Source organism: Mustelus asterias, chromosome 4 (genome assembly GCF_964213995.1).
Source record: "Mustelus asterias chromosome 4, sMusAst1.hap1.1, whole genome shotgun sequence".
NCBI lineage: Eukaryota > Metazoa > Chordata > Chondrichthyes > Carcharhiniformes > Triakidae > Mustelus > Mustelus asterias.
Window position 1 is genome coordinate 52,660,462 of NC_135804.1, and position 19,702 is coordinate 52,680,163.

The window sequence follows — 19,702 nt, forward strand, 5'->3', positions numbered from 1 at the left end:
GTGATTTGCAGTCTTTGCTCTGTTCCAATGTTGTAAATTCAAGCTCTACAGCAGAACTTGCAACACATAATTTGAGACTTCAGTGCAGCATTGAGAGAATGCTGCCTTGTTGGATGAACTGAGTTTTGGACAAGTCATTAGACAAAGCCTGTGACTGCTGCTGAAGTGAATGAAGTAAGAGTGGTGCACTGAACAATTATCTCACAACCAACATCATCAAAACAAATGATTAGCCATTTATCTGATTTGTTGCTTGTGTGAGGTTCATCTGTGAAAGCTGGTTGCCTCATCTGTCTACGTTACAACAAATTACATTTTTATTCGAAAGTTCAGTAATTATCAGAGTTAAGGCTCCCCATAAATTTCCGAGCTGGTCATTCATCTTGTTTAGTTAGTAGGACCTTTGATGTGCAGACTGACTGCCACATTTGCCTGCATAATAGCAGTGACTGCACCTCAAAAGTAATTCATTGGTTCTGAAGCTCTGAGATATCCCAAGGATGTGATAAGAAGTTATATAAATGCTAATTTTTTCTTTCCAGCCAACTTGATAGGCACAAAATGACTTTTTCCACTGCAAGTCACAAGATTAGTGAGAGCTTCAGTTCAACTCCAACGCAGGCATCATGTCATATAATACCATGTCCCCTAATGAAGAAAAATGGTAAAGCAGATTGCAATGCTAGCTCTGAGATGACTGTGCACCAGCCTTCAGCTGCATGCATTACATATTTGACCTTAGGAAATGCACAGTAAAATCCTTCCCATAGCTTTGCATTAAATATTGTTGACCATTTATGTGGGTGGTTATTAGATGCCAAAATGGACAGACTTTTAGTTGCAGATGAGCAGCCTGACTTATGCAGGCAATTCTTTTGATGGCTTTATGCACATTTCAAACATGAACTCCAGATGCATCTCTTACTGAGCAGATCGAAAATCAGGACTTTATTGCTTCTGTAGTTGCCTTTTTGAATTGTAATGATACTGCGCCTTTAATAAATATATCTATATCATATGCCTTGTAAGAGGTATGTTTAGAATTGAGATCTGTTTTGCAAGGTGCTGATTTGTCTAGGAAAACCTTTAAACTGGTAACCTGGAGCACAGGATAAGTACTCATTTTAGACCTGAAGTGTTTGTTTTAAGCAGAACTAATGCATTTGTATTTACTTGGGTTTCTCCTGGGGGTTTTAGTGTAAAGTTTTGATCAGGTTGATTGATAGGGCCAGAGTCATGTGTTTAATGGGAGGAGTTAAGCTTGAAGGGAAGAAACACTGTTTCAGTTTCATTTTTAAAAATACAAGCAGTTGCTGCCCAGACTGCCAAAAGAGCCACCTGTTGGTGGCTCTATCTCTCTCTAGAGGTGTTCTAAAAATTCGAGGACTATTAACCTGTGACAAGCAAGTATGCCTGTGTTTTGCTAACTAATTTTAAAGAGAGGGCTTAAGCCTATAAAAGGAATATTGCTTGAATTGGAACTCAGTGAAAAGTTAGCAGTTAAGAATTGCATCTTGTCTTATTTAAGTATTGTTCAATTGTCAAAAGTTAAGCTCATTTATTTGTAATAGTTAAACTGTGTTAAATAAAATTTAAAGATAAAAGTTCCCCAGTGTCAGTAAAATCGCACCCGGAGTGAATGTCATATCCTCACATTAATGCCAAAATAGCAAACTGTTGCAGACTAGTCTGACTTGTTAATATACGCTGGGGTTTCTGATCTGGTATCCTAACAGAATCTATAGCACAGAGGAAGAGTTAATGCATTTGGACACAATCAAACTGCCAATGCTGTCTATGAGTTACTTGCCTTGCAACATCATAACTTGGTTTCACATTTTAACATATTAAATGTTATGCAAATGTTTTAGTCACATCTGGATTTAGACATCAGCATATCAAATGACACAACTAGTTTTTTCTTACCAATGCCAATTAAAGTACATAGTGTAATTTTATGAATGGAAGACAGACAAATATATGAATTAGGAGCAGGAGCCATTGAACCATCACTCAAAAGATCATGGAAGATCTGATTGTGGGTTCAACTCCACCTTCACCTACCCAATAACCTTTGACTCCCTTGTTAGTCAAGGTTTCTGCCTTAAAAACATTCAATGACCCTGCTTCCATTGATCCCCTGGGAAGAGTGTTCCAAAGGCTCACGACCCTCCAAAGAAAAAACAAATCCTCATCTCCTTCTTAAATGGGAGAAGCCTTATTTTTAAACTGTGTTGTTTTGTTCGTGTCTCAAGGGGGAACATCCTTTCAATATCCACCCTGTCAAGTCCCCTCAGGATCTTATTGGTTTCAATAAGATCACCTCTTACTCGTCTAAACTCCACTGAATACAGGCTCAGCTTTTTCTCATAATTGGCAATCCCACTATCCCAGGCGTCCATTGAATGAACATTCTCTGAACTGCTTCTAACGCAATTACATCTTTTCTTAAATAAGCAGATCAAAACTACAGTGTTCCAGATGTGGTCTCACCAATGTCCTGTATAAGTGTAGTAAAACATCCCTATTTTAAATTCCATCTCCCTTCCAAAAAAATGACAACATTCTATTTGCCTTCCTAATCACTTGTTGTAACTGCATGCTAACTTCTTGTGATTGCTGTACCAAGACACCCAGATCCCGCTGTACCACAGAGTTCTGTAATCTCTTTCCATTTAAATGATATAGTGTTCTCTATTCTTCCTACCCAAGTGGACAATTTCACATTTTCACACATTATGCTCCATCTACCACTCATTTAATCTATCTATATTCCTTTGGAGACTATGTCCTCTTCACAGATTACTTTCCCACCTATCTTTGGGTCTTGCCTAAATTAAGGCTATGAGATGGAATATGCTTTTTAAAATATTGTTATAAATAAAAAGCTAAACAGTGGCCAAAACAAAGCATTGAGTACCTCACTACGATTAAACATTCCAAGATTTTACCAGCCACAAGATGCATCTCAGGTTTCAAGGTTACCATTACTTGGCTCCATAATCAAGTCATTATTAATGGCTCTATAAGTTCTACAATCAAAGTTGCTAAGTATAGAATCACGATTGTAGCTCAATAGTAAACATTAATTTTTAATTTTTTGGCAGCACATCAGATTCATCTTAACTATTTCCAATCGATGGGCAATGGCCCCAATAAGCCTGTAAGTAAGGGTGATTGATTCTGACCTTGTTTCTTACTTTTATGAACAGATGCTGACCAAAGATATTTTCATTTGATTACTGAAAATAAAACTGCTGCAGTGGTGCAAAAGTCTGACTTCCTGATAACTCACATTTGATGTGGTACTGAGTCATCCTGACCAGGAAAATGCCTGGTTTTACCAAGATAGCTAATCCCAGCAACAATAATAGTAGCAGTATTACAATTACTTAAATATCCCTGAAATATGCAGATTACTTACTCCTATCTGCCATCCACGTACGTGCGTAACCTTGAAATCTAAGATACACAGAGTAGCTAGTAAAACCTTAGAATGTTTAATAGTTAGGAAGTAGCCTAAATATTGTGTTTTGGTCACTTTTTTCATTTCATTATAGATATTTTGTACTGAGAGTAACAGGCAAAGACATCATCCAGTTCAGGCAATCATTGTTACTCTCACTCCATTCTGATATTCTATCTTGGCACCGCCCCCCCCTCCCTCCAAATGAAGAATGGTTGCTTGAGCCAAATATCAGAGGGCCATTGATGCCAGGAGAAATGCACTACAGCATCAGCAGGGCTGAATTTACATTGGGTTTACAGTAACCATGCTCAGAAATGGAGAGAAACACATCGTGATACAAAACAAACCTGCATACAATCACTGTTTAATTTTTGCATAAAATATCTCACAATGTTGTGAATGCAGTGTATACACATTCTATGGGTACATTTCTCCATGCATTTTACCACACGTTTGTGTTTTACTGGGTTGGGGAGGCTTGTGCAAGGGGTGTGGAGAGAACTTGCATGCTCAGGTTGTCCACAGCCTCAAAAATCCTTCAACTATTTCTGATCACCAGTCAACACCTTTAGAAGAAGTCAGAAAGATGGAAAACTTTACATAAAATAATGTACATGCTCAATTTCCTCCCAATGTAATACAGGTCTCTGATTCCTGGCAAAAATTAAAGTTAATTGATTCAATTCATGTAACTTTCAATGGTGCTTTCAAAAAAAAGCAGCTGTACTATAAAATCAATAGTTGTTCAGCAACAAGTAATGACCATCAGTGACTATTCAAACATACTCCTATCACACCATGCAGCACAACACTGTGATAAGTTTGTTTAACTTTGTTTTTCATTCCATTGGATTTTCTTGATCAAAGCAGGCCAAAAGCAGCCCACTTGTTTGGCACCACATTAAATATCATTCCTTTCTTCACCAGTACAATTTGCAGGCAGAGTATACCAGCTACGAGATGCACTGCAGTAACTCACCAATTTTCTCTGGCAGCTTTTCGTAAATCATTGACCTTTACTGCCCAGAAGACATGGGCAGCAGATGCAGAGAACACCACTGCCTGCACATTCCCTCCAGTCACACCATCTGACTTGGAAATATTTTGCTGTTCTTTCATTGTTGCCTGGTCAAAATCTTGAAACGCCCTCTTCAAAACCACTGTGGGCTATGCCCACAACAAACAGATTGCAGCGGTTCAAGGCAGTGCCTCACCACTTCCTTTGCAAGGACAATCAGGAATGACTAATTAATGCTGGCCTCACCAGTTATGTCCACATTCCATGAACAAAAAAGAAAGTCATGCACATGCAAAATGCAACTGATAATTTCAAGGGCAAGGGACAAAAGACAAGGTTGAAAATCAATATTAGAATCAGACTGGACCGGAAAGTAACTGGGTAATATTTTTCTCACTATTGCAAACTGAAGTGTAGCTCCCAACACATCAATTAAAATGGCACATGCTCTTGTAACAGGTGGCCTAATTTGATTTTTGGAAACCCAAATTAATTTGTGTTAATTCAACATTTGAAAAAAAACCCAAAGGATATACTCAAAAGGCTAATGGTTTGGTTTAGGTAATAACATGCATACTGCAAATACAACACTTACATCAGTATTAATTTTCATCAATACTCACGCATCCCCTGCTCTTATTTTACAATTTCAAAACTAGCTCAGCTCTTTGCAACTCCACAATCAGCCCAAATGCTTTTAACACCCATGCCAGGCTTTTGGTGTTTCAATTTTATAGAATTAAACCCAGTAAAATCTCCAGTGTAAAAGAATATCAAGTTTGTATGGAAGATCTGAAAGATACAGTTTCAGTTAAACATAATCAAGGAGCACTGGAGAGCAATACAAGAGAACACATTCTCCAATTAAATGTAATTTAGCTCTGCACTTAGTTCAAACTTAATAGGTTAATGCGGCTAAACGGAGGGAAAAATGTAAAATAAAACTTCTATTATAGCAAGGTGTTTAAAATGCAACTTTTCAAATATAACGTAGTTCAAAATTTGCTCTTAAAGATAACGCAAAAGATTGATTTTCTGTTGAGAACAAAGAACAGTACAGTACAGGAACAGGCCCTTCAGTCCACCGAGTCTGCCTTTCTAGTCTAATATTTTCTTGCCTCTATGTGGTCCATATTCCTCGATTCACTGCCTATTCATGCATCTATCCACTTGCCCCGTGAACGTTGTTATACAATCTGCTTCCACCACCTCCTTCGGCAGCGCGTTCCAGGCATTCACCATCCTGTATGTGAAAAACTTGCCCCTTACATCCCTTTTAAACTTTCTCCCTCATTCTCAACTTATGCCCCCGAGTAACTGACCCTATTTAGGGAAACACAATAGTCTTTGAAAATAAGCACTTACACGGGTTTATTCCTGTTCTCTTGAGGAAGTACCGCCAGAGAATGCAAAATCTATACAGCATGAAGTCTTTCTGAAGCACTCATCTACAACCTGCAATGGTTAGCTGGCAGTCAAGTCATTGTTAATTCCCGAGTAACCTGGTAGCACTGGGCACTGGCATACCAACCCAAAGATTCCATGCTTCATACCTGCTTTCAAGTGGAACACCAGTAGCACATAATTGAGAGAAACTTAATGGACTTGTTGCTTTAAAAATGACAGTGCAAGAAATACTGGAACTTAAAACAGATAATTTGCCAGGACATAATTTAATATAAAGGTGAGGAAATTGAGGGGGTCAGTCATAGGTTTACAATGCTCTTTAGAGTCAGGAATTGTGTCATCAATTGGAAAATTGCAAATGCCACTATTTAAACAGGAGAAAAGGAAGTAACCAGGTAACCATAGACCTGTCAATTTAATATCAGTTGGAGAAACTTACTTTAATCTATCAGGAACAAAGTGACAGTGTATCTGTATCAGATCAGCATGGATCTGTGAGGGGAAGACCATTTCTAATTAATTCAGTTGTGTTTTTGAGGTCACCAGCATGGTGGATATAAGAATGTCTAACAACTTTGGACTTTTAGAAAACATAAGATTCCACACAACATATCAAAACTGAAAGTGCAGAATTGAACTGTAGGAGACACACACTAGGAATAAATAGAATATTACGATTGATGGAATGTGACAAGTGGTGTGCCCCAGGGATTTGTACTGTGGCCTTCGCTTTTCTCCTTATGTATTAATGAGTTAGTAAAATGAATAGAATTATATATCCAAGTTAGGAGGCACCATGCTATTTGTGGATAGGAGCAGTAAGTTACAAAGGGAAACAGACAAGACTAGATGAGACAGCAAAACAATGCACTGATGGAGCTCCCAATAGGGGCAGATGTCAAGTCATCCACCTGGATCTGAAAAAGACTATTTGAAATGTTTCCCGGACATTGAGAGATTATGCAGTATGAAGGGACCAAAGAAATTTAGATGGCCAGATAAACAAATCATTGAAAGCCAGTGCACAGGTGAAGAAAGCAATTAAAAAGGATAATGGACTAAATTGAGTGGGAATACAAAAGTGAAATGACTGTCGAGTTGTGCAGGGCCTTGGTCAGACTATGACCTCATTTGGAGTACTGCTTACATTTTGGGAACATCACCACAGCAAAATGCAATTCTTAAAACTTAATTCTCAGGGCTTAGGTACTGGGTTAACATGATCCCAGAACTGGATGACTTGCGAGACCACTTCAGAGGCAATTAAGAGTTAACCAGTTTAAGAGTTTGCTGTGAAACTAAAGTGGCACACAGGCCAAGCCACAGGAATTATGCTCCTTCCCAATTTTAACAACAATCTGACAGTTTCATGGTCACTTTTACTGATACTCACTTTTGCATACATATGTTCTAAACTCAACTCAAATTGCCATGGTGGGATTTGAATTTGCGTTCTTTGGATTATTAGTCCAGGCCTCTGGATTACTAAACCAGTCACATAACCACAAGACTAACATAATGGCAGATTGCTCGCTTTTCCTGCGCAGGTCAAGATTGGGAAAAGAAGGATGCCACACTCAAAGAAAAGTATAAATGGGAACCCTCATTGGATGGTAACATGTCCACAAAGAGTGTAAATTGCTCCTTAAAACATTGAAACCCAAGAAACAGATCCACATTTTTAACAATTACAGAAATCTACACCATAAAACTGAAATAAATTACATGGTAAAGTCATCTGTCTGCAAATTTTCTCCCAAAGCTTCTTCAGCAATTGGTTATTAGCAGAAGGTGGAAGCTGAGGCAGCACTAACACCTCAGCGGGGAGCAAATATATGATTGTGTTTTAAAATGCTTCATTTCAGTAGAAGCTAAATATAATGCCACAGAAGAAAGATTCTGGGAGTTACTGCTTCTGGGACAGACAGCAATTAGCCTTATAATTTCAAACCACTGATAAGCCCACAGTAAAATATAATTTTCAGTTGAAATCACGGTTTCCCCACTCTTAAAGAAGGCTGAACGGTACACAGTATTTGAGCTTAAATACAAACATTTTACATGAGCTCATTACTCTGATAAGTATCATCATTTTCAATGGGGGAATTACAAGATAATGAAATTGAGGTTTCTGTTTGACAATGCAGAGGAATTGCAGCGTGTGGGTTTGAGTCATCGATAGGCTCAATATTTGACGACAAATGAATATGCAATGCTTCTGTCCAACTGCAGTATTTAAAATACAAAACAAGGCCGCATTCCTTTACAAATCTATTGCAGGGTATCCAGCTTTCTGAACGTCCTCATTTTCTCTCTGTAATTCCATCTGTAAATCGCTTAGATGAAAGCACAATGAAATTCCATTTACAGTAACCTTCCTCTTTTTCCCCATCTACCTCCCACATAATAGCCCTTCAATTTGAACCTGTTTTACCTCACTCCAGCTTTCTAATGCCCAATTGACATGTTCTGCATAAATTGTCCAGTACTTTTTCACCTCTTCACATATTTTTTGGAGACCTGTTCACAGACCAGAAGAGAATCAAGTCCATTAAGCACTTCTTTGAGTTGGAAGTTAGTAAACACTCATCTCTTACATGTCATTTATTTTCATTATTTTCTTCAGTACTCATAAATCACTTCCAGTTCTGATGAAGGGTCTTCAAATGAAATGCCAATAATGTGCATTTCTTTAGCGCTCCTGAGTTACGAAGGAAAGTGCATTCGGAATGATACCTATGTGGCTTCCAGTCTAGTCTAAGGTGGTGCATGAACGTGAAGGGATTTAAGGGCATGGATCAGAAACTTAAGAGTTGATTCTAAAAGCACATTACTGTGGATGCTGGAAATCTGAAACAAAAAACTAAAAGATGCTGGAAGCACTAAGTAGGTTATGTAGCATCTGTGGCTAGAGAAATATTTAAAATCTCAAGACGATGAGAATCAGAACTGGCCGAGAAGAAAGCAGTCTGGGTTCCAAATTTCTGAAAGCATGCGATGTCCCTGTTGAAAATGCATGTGTATGAGGTTAGGATTATTTTGACTATGATGCCTGCTACAGATGAATGGCAATGGGGTGAGAAAATAGGGAGGAAAATACAATGGAAGTCTGGTACATTTCAAGGCTGTTCGCCAGCAAGTTAAATGGTTTGGTTGAGTGAACACTGCTAATTCTTAGCTAGACCAAACAGGACAGCGCACTGAACAAACTCAGATTTACTTTACTCAAACTTCAATAGTATTACATGAACCAACTCATATGTATGCAATGCCTTATTACATCCTCAGATATCCCAAAACACTTCAAATGTAGTCCTCATTGTAATGTAGTCAAAACTGACAGCCAATTTGCAAGCACCAAATTAAAATAAATGGTCAGTTAATCTACTCTTGCTAGTATTAGTTTAGGGATAAACAAGGATTGCACGCCAGTACGCCATGTGCAACTTCAAATAGAGCCACAGAATCCAGGTCCACCTGAAAAGGTCAACGGGACCTTGGTTTATTGTCTCACTTCAGAAACACCATTCTGCAAAAAAAAATGCAGTGCTAATATATCAATCCAGGCTACGTGCTCTATTTAAACAGCATCTCTAATGTAATGAATGGGAATGGGAGGTGATCAGACTGCTCATGCTTTTTCTTAAACTGCTAGAGACAGCCTTTACTCAACCTATGTTTGTGAAAAGATTCTGAAGTATAAAAAATATTTCACCAGCAGCGGTAGAAACCTCAAATACAAGTCAGTGTTCTGCAAGATAAAGACAGCATGAACAACGTTATCTAATAAACAGGTTTGTGATCTCCAAAATGTCCTGGCAGAAATGCACCGAGCTGTAGTCTTGCAAAGTGTAAGTAGTAAATATTTATTTGACAAGGACAAAAAGGGAGGATTGGGGGTTTGCAAAAGGAACACTGGAAATGCTTAGCAGACTTGGCAGCACCTGTAGATGGAGGAGCAGAATTAACATTTTCATTACTTCGTTTTTTTATTTCAGGTTTTTAGCATCCACAGCATTTTGTTTTTTGATTAAGAATTCAGTCCTGGGAGTGATTTTTCCATTCCACAGGCAAGACTGATGCAGACAATATTGGGGAGTTATAACATCTTAAAGAGACACCATCCTTTACAAACATTACTTCCATGAACATCCAGATTATGTGCCCACACTTTTACTACATACGCACAGAGAATTCAAAGAGCGAATAATAAAATGTATGGGGAATATTTTGCACTGAATGTACCCTCCCACCTACTTCAAGCATGTAGATTTTAGCATCCTCTATTTCAAGCCATCTGCTACTCCCACACTGCATCGTACAGCCACCAATTGAAATTACAGCAGTTCCGATTTCTCAACATTATGGGTTGCAAACTGGTCAGCTGATTTAAGGTGCATTTCTGTTTGGAGCTTCCTGCTGGCTCATCCATCCTCTGTAAAAATCATTCAGCTACTTTTCACTGGCCAATCAAGAACAGAAGATGATTTTCCAATAATAGTTATGCCAATCAACACAGAATCAAAAACTGCTCGCCCTCTGGTTGCAGGTAAAAGCCATATTTTCACCAGAATGATCAGGGTGTCATGTGAAAATTGGTATTCAGAGTTCTAAGTAAAATCAACAGTTACAAGGCTCCAGTGAAATGTTGAATCAATTCAGATTACATCTAGCTAAAGAAAAAAAATTAAACAAGCAATAGTAAGGATATTCAAAGGTTAAACATGGATAAACGACAGTACCCAGTTTAGAAATAGCAGAGAAATGCATCCCCAGCCATCTTAAATGGCAATAACATTTTAATAGATGATTGCTGCCAATTTTAATCAATGGAATTTAATTATAACTGGAAACTGCCCATTTCAGGAGCAGCGGAGAATGGATTATAGAATGCAAAAGCTTGAAAGCTTTTCCAGGAAGGTCATATGTCATCTTTATTTATTACTGTCTGACCATTGTCTACCAACTGTACGACTCTTCCCCATGCCTCAGCCCAACCACCCCCAAACTGAACAACAGCCATCTGAATTACGAGGTTAACCTGTCAACTTATGTGATGCAAGAAAATATCACTATACAGGAATGGAAGTACTGTACTGTCTTTTTACGCTGTCTCACTCAAACTGTTTAATTTATTGAAACTATGGAGATACATTTATATATAATTGGCCTTTGCATCACAATTGGCTGAGGGAGAGTCAGGTTGTGGTAAGTTTTAGGTGTGATATTACATCAGTATGGTGTAATTCATTATGCCACAACGAAAATAAATTACCGGACCAAATTGGTCCAAATTTAATGATGTGTTGAACTGAGCATTTGTGTATAATTATGAAGCACCATTATGATGTCAGGCATAGCATGATGTGGCCTTTCCCTGGGTTACAGTCATCATCACTGCAGCAAATAAGAGGAGCCATATTCTGCTCCATATTTTGCAGCATATTACTTTGCAGCTGCAGTAATAGTGATAAAAAAACAGGAAATAGAATATTGAACCGAATGTAGCTATCAATATATCGTTCTTTTCGCATCACAATTATGGTACTTTTGTGGGAATACTCGCATAGGAGCCATGTTACTAGGCAAGTAATCCCGCAGCATGGACTTTTGGAAATGTCTTGTAAGCATTGGCCATGATGCAGCCTGCCCCAAAGCATAATGGGAAATGAGAACTAGACAGGTGACATTCTTTGGAAACAATAAGGTATAGAATACATTCACTAATATCAGTAAGGAACTCTGCAGCTGTAAGCTACCAAGGTGATAAAATGAATAGAGGCATTTAGCTTGTGGTAGCAGTGAATAGACGTATTCAGCTTTTATTGACAAGGGTAGCTAGCAGGCATGGTGAAATTACTCCCTCTCCGTTCCCATGGTTTGCAGGTGGTGAAGGTGACCCTTGAACCTACTGGATTTGCGTAGGTAAGGTTGCTAGGCAATTGGGGGGGGGGGGTTGGCTGGAAGAGAAGAACCTCTGGGTTCGATTGACCAATGAATTTCCAATTCTGCTAGAAGGTAGAATGCTATTGGCCAAGGTAAATAATGTGTATTAATGTAGTTGGATCATCCAGTTTGGATAACAGGTTGGGCGGGAGAAACGAACCTTCGAAAAGGTATATCTATTTTATACTGTAATGTCAGAAAGAAGTTGGAATCCTCCGCTGTCTCGCTCCCGATGCGTGTTGGTCAAATAAAGAATGTCTAACTGCACACTGTCTTTCGCAAGTCTTTGTATTAGCTGGGTTCAGCTTAATACATGGCACCAGAGGGAAGCCCCCAGAAAATCCCCTAATACAGCCCATGAGCAGAATTCCATTTACCTGTATATCAGTGTCCTTCACTGGCTCAAGGGGCTCAAAAGTTGTAGCTGCACTCAGGCTTTCCAATCGTTGAGAGATGTGGGATATGTCTAACCCTTTAGAACCTAGCAGAATTGACCTATTTAAAGAACAAAACGGGAAAAAAAGAAACTCATTATTCACAGCTTGCACATCAACAATTATTGCACCCTCACCTGTTCAAATACAGGGCTAGTTTTAGGCATTTACAGTTACACTGTATTAAGTTTAGGTTCCACTTGATACAAAATCCTTTTCAAACAAACATGTAAAGAAGACATAAATGCTGTAAGAATAGCAATCCTGAGACCTAGAATAGTAATCCTGGGGCCCAGGCTAATGCCCAGGGATTCAAATCTCACCATAACAGCTGGTGGAATTTAAATTCAATTCATAAAATCTGGAACGTAAAGCTTGTCTCTGTAATGATGACCATGAAACTATCGATTGTCATAAAAACCAATCTGGTTCACTAATGCCCTTTAGGGAAGGAAATCTGTCACCCTTACCTGGTCTGGCATACATGAGTCTCCAGTCCCCACAGCAATGTGGTTGACTCTCAAATGCCCTCTGAAATGGGTTTACAAGCCACTCAGTTGAAGAGCAATTAGGGATGGGGCAACAATGCTGGCCTTGTCAGAGCAGAACCCATATCCCATGAAAGAACAAAGAACAACACAATCCAAAGCACAGGATAGCTTGTCTGCCATCTCAGCAACAGGGTGTCACTTGACAGAGACAACCCAGGAGTGAAAAACAGGGGTTTTTATTTTAGACAAAAAGTACATACAGGACAAATCCAAGATATATCTACATTGAAATTGCGCATCTAAATATTTGTTTAAGGTTATACACTTGCAGTAAAATGAACCCAATGATTTGCCTAAGATCTTATGTCAGTTACTTAAGTGGGCATTTTCTCTCAATTTAGCCCAGTTGGCTAGATGGCTAGCTGTTGGCACTAATCTGATCCACACACATGGGCTTCCATCTCCTCCAGCCTATCTCATCATAGTCATAATAAGGAAATCATGGCACTATGAATAAAATACTTTCTGGAAAAAAGTTCTCAGCATTTTGCAGTGGATCAGCAAATAATTGTCAAGAGCCCGCCTTCAAGCAGAGAAAAATCAAGAAGAAGAATCCTTAAAAGCTCAGATTTCCACCTTAGCAGCAAAGTAATGAATTGTTCATTAAATGGTGTAACAGTCTGTCCTCATAAAAGCAGCACATCATGCGACTTGACATGAGCACCACAGGACATCATGTCATATTTTATACAAATGGACATGTTAGTGAAGGCAAGTGGAGTCCTGCTTCAATTTGTATCAAGTAGTTTTACACCAAAATGGTGAAACGTCATTGTTACAACATTCTCAATGAAATATCTATTAAACTACACTTAGGATTCATGATAGTCCTCAGGAAACTCAGCCTTTAAACTCACGCTTTGACATCGGCTGTCTCCTGTGATGTGCGAGTCAGGGTCCTGGATCGTAAGACCTCCCCAGCCTGCTGAATCTCCTGTAGGTTTCTTTCTACATGTGGAAGCTCAGACACACCTTCAGTTTCTGCTGCAAGCTGCTCAGCCTGCTGCAGCAGTTCTCCAAAACCTTCCACATCCATAATAAATACGGAATGGGTTCTGCAGAAAGAGAAAAAGATTAGAGATTCCAGTGCACCCCTGCATGTAAGGCAGCTTACACACTAAAAAAAAATGCATTTGCACAATGCACTTAACTTAGAGAAACATTCCATAATGCTTCAGAAACATCAAAAAAACAGGCATTGAGCTACAAGAGTCCAAAAGGTAAGTGAAGAGGCAAAGGGCTCTAAGGATGCAGTAGTGTCTATGGTTAATCAAGGAACAGAAGATGCACACAAGACCAGGGTAAGAAAGGAGGGTTTATTAGGGGCATGGTGAGGCTGCTGAAGCTGATTGGAGAAGGGGAGACACAAATTCATAAAATGACATGAGCATGAAAATTAGAAGCTTAAAATGATAAATTGGGGAACAGGAGTATAAGTAGGCCAACAAGGATAAGATTGTGATGGTGATTGGGATATTGGGACATGGGATATCACATGGCAGCTGAGCTTTTAATGAACTGAAGTCAACAGAGGGCCGAGAATGAGAGCCTCGCCAGGAGATCATTGGAATAGTTTAGTTTGGAGGGGTCAAAGGCATGGATTAGTTTTGTCAAGATGTGGAGATGCCGGCGTTGGACTGGAGTAAACACACTAAGAAGTTTAACAACACCAGGTTAAAGTCCAACAGGTTTATTTGGTAGCAAAAGCCACACAAGCTTTCGGAGCCCCAAGCCCCTTCTTCAGGTAGCATACAGTTCTGATTGACACGCTAAAAGGGCATAATTGCTCTGGAGAGATTTCAGAGGAGATTTACAAGAATGTTGCCAGGGCTGGAAAATTGCAGCTAGAAAGGTCAGGTATAAAGGACGGTCAGGTAGGCTAGGGTGTTTTCCTTTGAACAGAGAGGCTGAGGGATGACTAGATTGAAGTGTACAAACTTTTGAGGAGCCTAGATAGAGTAGACAGGGAAGAATGATTACCCCTAGCGGAGCAATCAATTACCAGGCAGCACAGATTTAAGATGATTAGTAGAAGGATTAGAGGGGATATTAGGAAAAAAACTTTCACCCAGAGTTTGGTAGGTGACTGGAATTCACTGCCCGAATTGGTGGTTGAGGCAGAAACCCTCAACTCATTTAAAAAGTATCTAGATCTACAACTGAAATGCTAAGGATTGGGTACTGGAAGGTGGGATTAGAAGGGGCGACTAGATTTTTTGTTTTCTTTCAGTTGATGCAGACACAATGGACTGAATAACCTCTTTCTGTGCCATAATTTTTCTATAGTCATAACTGAATTCCGCATATAGGCTAACTACATCAAACCTTGCAGATTTTTTCTAGCATTCATGACTGAATAATCTATAATCGCTCCTCCTATGAATAAAGACCTCTTCAATTTAATCACCCCTAAAATGCTTTCTTTTGAGACAAGCTGTCATATTATGAAATCCTTAGTGTAAATATAAAATATAAAAACTCCTCTATTAAAACAGGATAGCATATATCCCACTCTGTAACTATGGTACCACAAACTTACTAGCAATAACCATGGATTTAATTATGTGCATTAAATTTTGAAAGGCAAGCACAGGATACAGCCAGGTGTATTTGCTTTCATCTAATGTTAGTGAGAACGTCCCCAGGTGTCTTTTAAACTGCAATCTTGAGTTCAAGGTCATTTAAAATACATCATGGTAGCTACAATTTACTGGTGAACCATACACGCATTCAGTCACACAAATGTAATGTTTCCACATTTTTCACGACTAATGAATAGGTTGGAAGCTGTGAAGGATCTATCCCTCCCCCAAATGCAGCTTGTAGGCTGTGTAAAATGTGAGGAGTGTGAAGCTTCTGTGCTAATGCAAGGGCAGAGCATTTGTTGCAGACTTGCAGGCAACATCCTCAAATCTTTGAATGTGCTATTTTAAATTGCTACATTTCATGCTGAATAAGCCACTCAGTAATCATATTTGCCAAAATGTCTCCATAGAAAACTAAAAAGTTTTAATTGTCTGAAAGTGCACAATGAAAAAGCTAGGTAAGAGGTAGACCACCTCTATAAATTCTACCAGATTAAAAACATCCAAAATATTTACTCACTAATCAAAAAATATTGAGATTCCTAATCATGAGTGCCTTGGTTAGTGCCCAAAATATGACATTTCATACTTGTTTTTATTTCTTATGCAGAATGTTGCCTGGGTTGGAAAGTTCCAGCTACAAGGAAAGATTAGGTAGGCTAGGGCTGTTTCCCTTCGAACTGAGGCTGAGAGATGACTTGATTGAGATGTATTAAATTATGAGGGGCCTAAATAGAGCAGCCAGGGAGGACTTATTTCCCCAAGCAGAGCAGTCAATTACCAGGTCGCACAGATTTGTGATTGGTAGATCCTGTGTGTGTGAACTCCCATGTCAGCAAGGAAACCATTCCTGTTTCTTTATGCAACACACCCAGAAATATATCATTACAACCAGCCTGTTCTAAAATACTTCCAAGTGGATTATAACTAGTGCACAATAAAGATTAAAATCATAAGAGGAACGTCAGTCCAGGACAAGTGCTCTGCAATGTGTTTTGAACACGAGTGCTTGGTGTTCCTGCTGGTTTGCGAAGAAGAATAACCCTAATGGAACAGATTGAAAAATGACAGCAAAGATCTCAAATGGTGTGAGTGAATAAAAACTCTCAGAAACTGAACGGCAACTAGTGGCTGCAGTGTGGATTCCTTCTTCCCATGCTGCTACAACATTGCATTCTTATTATTCAGCTTAAGTAATTCCATTGCCACCACCCCCATTGTTGCAAACATTGTGTGGGACTATCACAGTGGTGTTGCCCCAGGGGTCAATATTAAGATCACTTCTTTTACGTACACAAAATACCCTATATACTTCAAAAGAACAAAGAACAATACAGCACAGGAACAGGCCCGTTGGCCCTCCAAGCCCGCGCGCTCCCTGGTCCAAACTAGACCATTCTTTTGTATCCCTCCATTCCCATTCCGTTCATGTGGCTATCTAGTTAAGTCTTAAACGTTCCCAGTGTGTCCGCCTCCACCGCCTTGCCCAGCAGCGCATTCCAGGCCCCCACCACCCTCTGTGTAAAATACGTCCTCCTGATATCTGTGTTAAACCTCCCCCCCTTCCTCACCTTGAACCTATGACCCCTCGTGAACGTCACCACCGATCTGGGAAAAAGCTTCCCACCGTTCACCCTATCTATGCCTTTCTTAATTTTATACACCTCTATTAGGTCACCCCTCATCCTCTGTCTTTCCAGTGAGAACAACCCCAGTTTACCCAATCTCTCCTCATAACTAAGCCCTTCCATACCAGGCAACATCCTGGTAAACCTCCTCTGCACTCTCTCTAAAACCTCCACGTCCTTCTGGTAGTGTGGCGACCAGAACTGGGCGCAGTATTCCAAATGCGGCCGAACCAACGTTCTATACAACTGCAACATCAGACCCCAAACTTTTATACTCTATGCCCCGTCCTATAAAGGCAAGCATGGCATATGCCTTATTCACTACCTTCTCCACCTGTGCCATCACCTTCAAGGATCTGTGGACTTGCACACCCAGGTCCCTCTGCATATCTACACCCTTTATGGTTCTGCCCTTTATCGTATGGCTCCCCCCTACGTTTGTTCTACCAAAATGCATGTACACTCGATGTACACTTGGCCTTTTGGCTAAGATCAAGTGTAGTATCGACATGCTGTGCTTGGTTGAAGTCATTAGGTTACATTTTTGCTTCATTTGAAGCAATTTTTAAATGCGACATCTTGGCCTTTTGGCCAAGATGCAAATGAGATCAAGCCTCGGAGAAGCTACGCCCATTCCAATCAGCTTGGATCATGTAGATCAAGCCCAAGACAGGAGGTGAGAGCCCTGTCTTGTCAGCTTGGATCGGGAATGTCTCAACTTGTTGAGGCTCTGAATTGGACTTGATTTGATTGAATTGGAATAAAAACGAAAAAAAACTTGGATGTACAGGATACAATTTCAAAGTTTGCAAATAATGTGAAACTATGTTGAAAAGCAGTAAACAATGTAACAGGTGAAGCAGGTTGATACATGGCAGATGCAATTTAATGCAGGGAAGTGTGAAGTGATACATTTTAGTGAGAAGAATAGGACAAACAATATAAACCAAATGATACAATATTAAAAGGGCTGCAGAAACAGACTCATGGGGGTATATGCATAGAAAAAGATCGCAGGACAATAGGAAAAGTTGCTAAAATCCTTGAATTTAATAGTAGAGGTGCAGGATACAAAAGTAAAGTTATACTAGGCTTTTACAAATTCCTGAATTGGGGATGGTGTGTTCAATTTTGGTCAAACTTTGGGAAGGATGCCATGGCCATTGAAGATGTTGATTGCATATCAATTGGTATTTAATTACATTTAGGTGGTGTCATGCATATAGGAGCTGGCTAAAACTGGGGTTGTTAGATTGTCAGTGCATGAAATGTTGTCTTTATAATTAAACACTTGTAGGTGCATAAAGGTAAAGCTCCAGTTCTATCCTTCATTGCATGGCTATGAGTTAAAGCAGAAGAGATTTACTGGAATCGGAGCAGAGATTAATTACTTCAGTTGTGTGCAGAGACTGAGACAGCTGGAAGTGTTCACCAGAGCAAAAAGGTTAAGGGGAGATCTGGTAGAGGTGTTCAAGGGCTTTGAGAAAGTAAATAAGGATAAACTGTTAGTAGTGGCCTGAGGATCAAGTAACCTGATGACACAGATTTAAGGTGATTGGCAAAAGAACCAGAGGTGGTATGAGAAACATTTTTCAAAAAAAAGCAAGTTGTTACAATCTGGGATACACTGCCTGAATGGATGGAGGAAATGCAGCTAGACACAAGAGTAACTTTTAAAAAAGGACATTAGATAAATACTTGAAGGAGAAAAAAATTACAGGGCTGTGGAGAAAAAGCTATGCAGTGAATTGTTTAGCTCTATCAAAGTGCCAGCCCAGGCACAGTAGGGCAGCCATAAAGCCTTCTGCCAAAAGGCAATGTCAGATACACAACATAACACAATGCTATTGATCCAGAAAATATTCCAATGCAGCAGAAACAGCATGCTTTTTAAATGAAAAAACACTTGAAGTTGATGGCACCTGGGATCCCTTTGAATCAGTTTCAAACTGATCCTGATTAAAAAACAAGTCATAAACTTCAGAATGTTTTGGCCTGGGCAATTTCAAAATGTCAGGTTTGTTTTAACAACTTTGGAAATTCTACTCAAATCCTATACTTGTAAACTGCCTAACTGCTGGTTCTTCCAGTTTTACAGTACAGTTAAGAGTGTTCTATAGTATGAAAACAAGGCAACTACAATTACATGGACCTTTTGTAAAAACATGTAATCTCAAACACAGCAGCACTAGACCAGAACCTGTAGCACAGAAGTTTCTGACTAAGTGATTATAATGAAGATTTAAACCAATTTGGTTAGTGTACTCACTCCTTAGCAGATGTAGAATATAAGATGGCAACAATAACTCCCAGTCTCATTTTCACAGATTGAATTCAAAGCCTATAGATTCACAGCTCCATTGTGAAATGACCCTACATCATGTCCTCTAATCCATTCAACTGTGTAGTACCACTCAACTTTATAGCTCAGGATGCCCAGTAAGCACAATATTAAATGTAAAATGGATTTATGGCTACCTAAAGCTGAAAAGCTTTACAGAAACTACTTTTTAAAACATAAGGTAAAAACAATGTGCAGAAAACCAAAACAATTTCACCGATAAAATTCAGTTCAATTACTAAACTGATCAAATAATGCAACTGATTGGATGCAGTTAGAGTTATGCGAGATGAAGGATAATTCAGAATGTTACATACATATAT

At 39.3% G+C, this 19,702-nt stretch overlaps 1 protein-coding gene across 1 annotated transcript in view; it reads right to left on the reverse strand.

Annotated features, from left to right (window-relative positions):
- The window catches only part of nup93 (nucleoporin 93), a 116,579-nt gene that overhangs the window by 74,764 nt on the left and 22,113 nt on the right, over positions 1–19,702 (reverse strand). Inside the window, exons 2-3 of the mRNA XM_078211031.1 lie at positions 13,683–13,880; positions 12,218–12,335 (exon numbers count right to left, since the gene is read on the reverse strand). Coding sequence (XP_078067157.1) covers positions 12,218–12,335; positions 13,683–13,861 — 297 coding nt within the window. The 5' untranslated portion in view covers positions 13,862–13,880. The remainder of the gene's footprint in view (positions 1–12,217; positions 12,336–13,682; positions 13,881–19,702) is intronic.